General features: G+C 40.2%; 1 gene segment (V, D, J or C); it reads left to right on the plus strand.

The window, feature by feature from the left end:
• The first annotated feature begins 2,905 nt into the window (after nucleotides 1-2,905).
• On the plus strand, nucleotides 2,906-3,952 carry LOC121031473 (T cell receptor alpha variable 13-1-like). The segment is given in 2 exon segments: nucleotides 2,906-3,312; nucleotides 3,475-3,952. Coding segments are annotated over 2 exon segments (387 nt in total).
• Nucleotides 3,953-8,367: the final 4,415 nt, after the last annotated feature.

Genomic DNA, 8,367 nt, shown 5'->3' on the forward strand with positions numbered 1-8,367 from the left:
CACCCAGGCGCCCCAAGAAGATTTTTTTAAAGAGAGCTTTCTTTATATTTTATTACATAATATAATACTTTTTCCTGTTTTTGAAACATGGGACCAAAAATTTTCTGTTTCATTGTGTGCCACCAATTACATAGCCAGCTCTGCCTGGGAAGTTTGAACACCCAAGTTAAACTGGAATAAGGGAACTAGAAGCCAGAAAGCAATCAGGCTGTATGAGAAAGTATTTGTTGCTTTACATACGTGTGAGTAAGCTCATCCACCATGGAGCCAACCCCATCTCACTGCCTGTGGTAAATTAAAAAAATATATATTTTTTAATGTTTATTATTTTTTAGAGAGAGAGAGAGAGGCAGAGAGCAAGCAGGGAAGGGGCAGAGAGAGAGGAAGACACAGAATCGGAAGCAGGCTCCAAGCTCTGAGCTGTCAGCACAGAGCCTGATGTGGGGCTCAAACTCACAGACTGCGAGATCATGACCTGAGCTGTAGTCGGCCGCCCAACCGACTGATCCACCCAGGCGCCCCTGCCTGTGGTAAATTTTATACAGAGTGAGTAAAGTTCCATTTTATTCCATTTTTTCCTACAGATTGAGATCCTCTCTGAACTGTCTTTGGTCTCCCAGAAGAAAAGAAAACCCAGAGAGGATCTTATCCTGAAGACTCTGTCTCTGTTTCCGATGAGGGCCTAGGATTGGTTAGGAGCAACCTCAGACCCACAAGATCACATGTGGTTGTGGAAATGGGCTTGGGGTTCCACGACGTAGGCCATTTCTCCCCATTCTCACACCAGTCCACATGGCTCACAGCCAGTCCTCAAAATATTTGCTTTGTTACATAGTATAAAAGAAATTTAGAGCTGGCAGAGTCCTTAGAAAGGCTTTAGTCCACTTCATTTTATAAAACAGAGGCTGTATCCAAGATGACACTATGGAACAATTAGGTGGTCAATGAACTGGGAAAGAAACTGGGTTTCCTCACTTCCTCTTTGGCATTCTCGCCCCTGCCTCCTTGCTGCAGGGCCATCCTGCTGGGTAAAGAGATTGTGTCTAATGCAAGCCCAGCCACTTAGATCTCTGCAGTTTGGGTCTGGGAGAGCCGTGGTGCAATCAGTTTAATCGCCTGAATGGAGCGTTGCAATTTGTATAAATGTCTGACACCTTGGGCAGGAAAGAGGACTCAGGCTGAACCACTGTTATTCTACCAGCAAACTCATCTCCCACTCACTGGTTTCCGGAAGAGGAAGCCAAAGGTGTTGGTGTCATGCTAACATCTACATGTAATTCTAAGGACTTTCCTAAAAATAGCAGATATATGTATATCCCAGGTGGACATCTCTTGAAGGCAAGATGTGAATATAGAGCATTATTAATACGTTGTTATGAAATGTAATCACTGCTATCGGGAGACTATGGGGGAACATTGTCCTCATGCAGCTGGCCATCCATGAAGGTATTAGAAAAAGCCTTTCCAGGTCAACACTTTTTGATGATGAGTCAGGCAATATTCAATGAAATAATCATGGGGCTATGAATTTTGCCCAGGGGATGATTATACTTGTGCTACAGCTCATATATAGGACATTGTGCTAAATAGAGCATACTCATACTATAACGTTCAGTTCTGGATAACATAACTCAAAAGGGAAAATATTGACTTAAAGTATATGTCTCCAAGAAGAGAGAAATTCACCCAAAGAAGGATTTGGGAATTCTTTCTATGGAGGATGGATGAGTAAATAGAGGAGGATTCTGAAAATAGAGAAAATTTACATATGAAAACACACACAAATATATTTACAAAGTAACTAACATGTTGATTTTGATTCTTCATGGGAGTTGTCCCTAAAGTTTTAAGGGTCTCAAATGTGGATGAGGATTATATTTATCCTGAAAAACTCCAGAGGACTAGTGAGTACAATTTCAGGAAAAGGGCTTCCACTTAATGTAGGTGAGGCAGTCTTGATTTCTCAGGGATCAGTTCTCAGGATCAGTAGGCTAATTGTACTCTGCCTCTGGGCAGCCATGACAATATTTAGGCTTCTGTAGATTGTCTTTCTTACAGAAAATCTACAGGACTAAAAACTTTACCAATATCTTGGGAGAAATTCTCCATGGCAGTGGAGTTTGAGAGAAAAATGACAGAGTATGGAATCTGAACCAGCAGTGGTTCAGCTTGGCCAAGGCAGCAGAAATCTATGCCAGCAGAGTTGGCTTACACTTTAGAGGAACCTCCACTAAGGATTTGAGTCACTTACTGCATTTAGGACCTGGAAACCCTTTTGATATCAGAAAATAAAAACATCTGTAGAATAAATTTACATATAGCTACATGTTTTGAAACTGAAGCCCCATGTATTGTGAGAATTTCTATTCTTTCCCCCAATACTTTGCAGTATATAATCCACGTCGCAATAGGAGTAGATTTCTTATGGCATGTCAGATTTCCCATGACAAATCAACCAAGTCTATGGGTCAAATTCCTTCCTAACTCATGGACTTGTCCCCCTGCTCTTTTATCATTGACGTTTTTATGACAGTCATATTAACTGATGAAGATTCCGCATTTTGACTGCTGGTAATGTCACTTCTCTGGAGATTGCCAGGTCACAAGCAAGACCAGCTCAGAGGAGCAGCGTCTGAGATAAGAGAATTTGAAATATTTATTCTTTGGCTTACATGTTCCTTTTAGGAAGAGTTTTTCTCCATAACAGACAAATGAGGCTGGTAGATTTGGCAGAAAGGGAAGGTTTTCTATGTTCTTTGTTTAAGACAGTGAATCATGATTCCTTCCTCGTTTCAAACATGTACACGAGGCCCATCATTGAATAAACGGCAACAGGATCTACTCTTTTGAACTTAACAGTGACTCAGTAGTGTGCAGAGGTATAAATCTTAATGTTTACATTCTTCCTGTGCATCTAGTCTCTGGTCTAGGATGTAATTTGTTTGACGTATTGCTGCCATTATGCGTCTGAGACCCTCAGAGGCACGGGGTAGGGGAAGAAGGTTTTCCCCAGTGAGTTCAGTACAGACGTGACCACAGGAGGGTGCACCTGAGCTGCCGCAGACCAGGCGGAGGGTCCATGGTAGAGCATTTGCATGAGTAGGTCTGGCAGAAGCACAGTCGTCTCCTTATTGGCTGGTGGACACGTGGGAAACCACTCTGACTGATGCAGGAAAGAAGGGCGAGCCGGTACTAGAAGTAGCTGTGCTGGCTGGAGGTGGCAATTCTGAAAGTGATGGTAATTGTAATTGGGAGGAACCATGAGGACATCCGAGGGGGCTTTCATCACGCTCTTGTGGCTGCCGCTGCACTGTGAGTTGAGTGTTTATGAGAAACAGAGTAATGAGTGGATAGTCTTGAGAAGTCAAGACTGGCTTTACTCAGGTTTCCTCCAGGTGGTGGAGAAAAGGGGAATTCTGAAGCACAATAACGCGGGACCTGCTCTCCTTTCTCTGACCTTTTCTTTCTGCACAGGGCTCAGCCGAGGAGAGAATGTGGAGCAGAGTCCTTCCACCCTGAGTGTCCAGGAGGGAAACAGCTCTGTTATCACCTGTAGTTACTCAGACAGTGCCTCAAACTACTTCCCTTGGTATAAGCAAGAACTTGGAAAAGGTCCCCAGCTCATTATAGACATTCGTTCAAGTGTGGCCAAAAAAGAAGACCAAAGACTCACTGTTTTACTGAATAAGACGGCCAAGCATCTGTCCCTGCACATCGCATCCGCCCAGCCTGCAGACTCAGCTGTCTACTTCTGTGCAGCAAGTGCACATTGCGTCCCAGACACCTGCTGCCTGCACCCAAACCTGTGACTGGGCAGCCCCTGTCCTTTGACACAGAACTTCAAGTAGATCGTTTGTGCTATTGTTTGCCTGCAGGTGGAAGCTAATGTGTTAGACATTAAAGCATAACTGAAGACAACTGGGATCGAGATGACCCAGACAGGGTTAGAACATTTCGTTGAATCATTGCTGCTTATTGGATTTTTGAAGGGAGTTAGTAAGGTTTTATTTTGCAATTCAGGTTTAAAGCTGATTTACATTTGCTGTTCAGACTCCTGTCATACAAACAACTTCTTGGTAAATTGTCACATTCCTGTCATGCATTAGCTTTCAACCCTTATCTTTCCAGTACTGCAGATGTTGCTTTTGTTCTGTTATAAAACATTGTGTGCTAAATATAGAAAATATGTAAAAGGCAAAGTGTGAAATTGATAATTGTGTACCCAGCTAATTTATTATCAATGTTTCATTTACTCTCTTCTTAAATCCTAATGTAATTTGGATTCTGATTTTTTCCACTCAATGTTATATCCTGAATTGAGCATTCTCCTCTAACACCCGAGTTTTAATAGCTCCATGAGAGATTTTCAAGGGTCACAGTTATAATTTTAACTTCCTTACTCTTCTCTCTTTCTGGCATATTTGACAGTCCTTTCTGTGTGTTCTGATTATTTTCTTGTTGAGATAATGTGTCTTGGGATTTTCTTGAGAGCCCAGTGATGGTATGTATTTCATGTGTGTTTGAGGGAAATTAAAAGCAGAAGTGTTTTAGTGAAGAATTTGAGTTGAGAATTAGACTCTTCAAAATTTTGTTAGTATGTGTTTATATCTATACTCAAATAATTTAGAAGGGAAAGTTGTATCCTTTAATCATTTTCATATAGCACAAACTGTTTTACATAGTTGATCATCAGTAGATGTTTATTAATGAAAGAAGGAAAAGGTGAATTCTGCTATTTATTTAGAATTTTTATTTAAGCTTTGTGATTACATTAAATTTATAACTTGTGAAGAATAAACTCCTAAAAGTCTTTGGTTATTGAAGAATATAGTATTTACCTGTTTATCTATGTGTTTTTCAATAAAGCTCCATTGTTTTAAGGAAAAGAAACTTATTCCTAGACACTTAATTTTTATTGTTCCTCATGACTGAAATCTTTCTTTGTGGGATATGTGGGAATTTTTGTCATATACATTCATCATGCACCTTACTGAAGTGTTACTAGTGGATTGCAGAAGGCATTTAGATTAACATTTATTGTGTAGATAACTTGCTTCATGTTTTGATGGAATTAAACATTATTTGTGCAGGTGTTTTTAAGGTAATTCTTTTAGTGTTGAGGATAGAATCAATGTAAAGAAAGAATTTGCATAAATAGTTAATTCCCTAATTCTCCCAACCCTGCTCAAGGGCAGGGTATTTTCAAGATATCTCATATTCTTCCTAAGGATGGATATAATTGGTGATTTGGTATGGTCAGAATGATCCCTCTTGGCTGAGTTATGGTGGTCAGTTATAAGCTAACTGGTTTGTTGTTGTAGGGAAAGTCATTAGGTTAAATTAGGTTTAAAATATCTGAATAAGAAAGGTCAGTATTGTAGCCCAACACCTCAGTCAGCTTGGATTATTTGATTATATGGTTATACACCAGCTCCTGTGCAATAGAAGGAAGGCGACTCTTGATTGGTCTATTTCCTCCAAGACTGATAAGGAGTCAGAGGGAAGGGCAGTTTACATTTTACTGTTTTCTTTCTTCTTAAACTGAGTTAGAAGAGAGAAAGGGTGCAGTTATTCTTAGTTCAACTGCTTTCTCATACTTAGGCGAGAATGTATTCAACAGAAGAAAAGAAAAAGCTAGTCAGAGTGCAGAGTCAGTTCATAACTTAGATTCAAACATATTCAGGCTTTAAACCTTCATCGTGGTTGCCCGATTTGTTTCGTACTGCTTCTGGACAATTATCACAGGTCAGTGGCCTAAAACAACAGAAATTCTTCCTGCCATTGTTTTGAAGACCAGAAGTTGAATTAGTTTCTCCAGGATGATATCATGATGCCAATAAGCTGTACCCTCTCCAGACGCTTTAGGGGAGACATTTTTCCTTGCCTCTTACAGCTTTGGTTGCTGCCTGCATTTATGGCCTGTGACCACTTCACTCTAACCTCTGCTTCCATGGTTTTGTTGATTTCTCTTTTTCCTGTCTTCAAGCCTCCCTCTGCTTCCTCTTAAAAGTACACGTGTGACTACATTTAAGCCATATAAACCAGGATTATCTCTTCATCTGTGGACTCTTAATCATATCTTCAAGGTTTTGATATAGTTTTTGTTTTTGTCCCCTCCTTTTTCATCTGACATTGTTAAATTTATTGTTCCTTATTTTGCCTATCACAGTTGGCAAAGCTAGTGCTTTCTTTGCCAACTGAGAAAATAATTCACAAGTTAGGCAGACTCCAATCATGAAAATAGAAACCACTGCAGTTATTTTATTTTTTTAGTATTTAAAAATTTTATTATAGAAATTATATAAAAAACTTACTCTTTGGGGTACAGTTATATCTGTGAATATTGAATTAAATGTTTTTTAAAGTTTGTTTACTGACTTTGAGAGATAGTGAGTACAAGTAGGGGAAGAGCAGTGAGAAGGAGAGACAGAATCCCAAGCAGGCTCTGCACCATCAGGGCTCAGCCCAACGCAGGGCCCAGACTCACACCGTGTGAGATCATGACCTGAGCTGAGATCAAGAGTCAGACATGTAACCGACTGTGCCACCCATGTGCCTCCTAATTTTAAAGTATACTTTAGATTCATCTAAGCATCATACAATCATGATACAGAATGACTTCATTGCTCCAGCCAAGTCCCTTGTTCTGTAACTTTCTAATCACACTCTTGCCCATCCATAACTTTTTGCACACCTAGTTTGTTCTTTCATATTTTTATCTTGTGAGAGTATCATATGAATGGAACCAGGCAATACATAGTCTTTTGATAATTCTGCGTCTTAATGGGAGGAAGTTCCTGCCACAGGCACCTGTATGATCTCTGCCTCTGAAGCCCCTCTGTTTCCTATCCCTGATTTTTTGAACTTGTAAGTTATTGTAAGAAATAACTCATCATTTCAAGTGTTTGGACTCTTTTAGAAATTAAATTTCTAGTTCCAGAAAGGAAACAGTATAGCCATTAATAATAGAGAAGTTCAATGGAGTGTTGGACCAACTCATGTATTCAGGTTAATACATTGTTCTTTTTTTTTTTTAATTTTTTTTCAACGTTTATTTATTTTTGGGACAGAGAGAGACAGAGCATGAATGGGGGAGGGGCAGAGAGAGAGGGAGACACAGAATCGGAAACAGGCTCCAGGCTCTGAGCCATCAGCCCAGAGCCTGACGCGGGGCTCGAACTCACGGACCGCGAGATCGTGACCTGGCTGAAGTCGGACGCTTAACCGACTGCACCACCCAGGCGCCCCAATACATTGTTCTTTATAGAAGTCTAGTTATATGAACTCTACTCTAAAATTTTCTGACATTTTAAGACAAATTTTATTGATTAAAAATCATTTTAGTCATACTATTTTGGGCATGGTTTTTTTTTTTTTTTTTTTTTGGCTTTTCCAGGAGTTGACGTGAAGTAACATATCCAACAAATTTATTTACCTTTGTTGCACTGATTATGGCTTTGCAGAGCTGCACTATAGCATTAGGATGGGTATTGTCTCGAATAAAGGCCATATTCAAGTTATTTTATTAGTAAGAGAACAAAGTCAGGTAATTCTGAAATATAAAGTTTATCATTAAAGTGGGAATATATTTCTAAAAGGACAGCGACAAAAGAATGGAAAGAAGAGCATGAGAATCAGTGATGTCAAACACCAAAGAGAATTCTCTTCTAAATGGCCTTGGCTGGTGGTGTCTTCTTTGTGCAATAATGTTTGAAGTTTCTTGGGTCGGCACTCAGTTCTGGGAATGGTCTGCTTCTGCTGATTCTCTCAAGAACCTCAGTTTAAGATTCCTAATATGAGCAACATTTTCTTTTTTTTTTAAATTTTTTTTTTCAACATTTATTTATTTTTGGGACAGAGAGAGACAGAGCATGAACGGGGGAGGGGCAGAGAGAGAGGGAGACACAGAATCGGAAACAGGCTCCAGGCTCTGAGCCATCAGCCCAGAGCCCGACGCGGGGCTCGAACTCACGGACCACGAGATCGTGACCTGGCTGAAGTCGGACGCTTAACCGACTGCGCCACCCAGGCGCCCCTGAGCAACATTTTCCATTTCGTCTATGAAGGATCCATGAGGTCATAAGAGTTGGTAAATGTGTAACCAAGGATCCGTTTTTAGTAATTTATCTGCTGAACTGGTAATAAAAAGTGCCTAATAAGGTCATTTTATACATTTCATTGGGAGTCTTTCCTGAGATTTTTGCTCAGAACTGATTAAATTAAAGTCCAGAGAGCATCTGCCTGGGATGAAAGGAAGAGTGTGAAGGGTTTATTGATCGAGTTCTGTTTGTGAAGGTTGGACTATGTGTGGGTTGGGACATCTGAGCTACATGGGCTGCAGTGAGCAGTTTATGTAAAGACAGCACA

Source organism: Herpailurus yagouaroundi, unplaced genomic scaffold (genome assembly GCF_014898765.1).
Source record: "Herpailurus yagouaroundi ecotype Mexico unplaced genomic scaffold, PumYag 141, whole genome shotgun sequence".
NCBI classification, from domain to species: domain Eukaryota; kingdom Metazoa; phylum Chordata; class Mammalia; order Carnivora; family Felidae; genus Herpailurus; species Herpailurus yagouaroundi.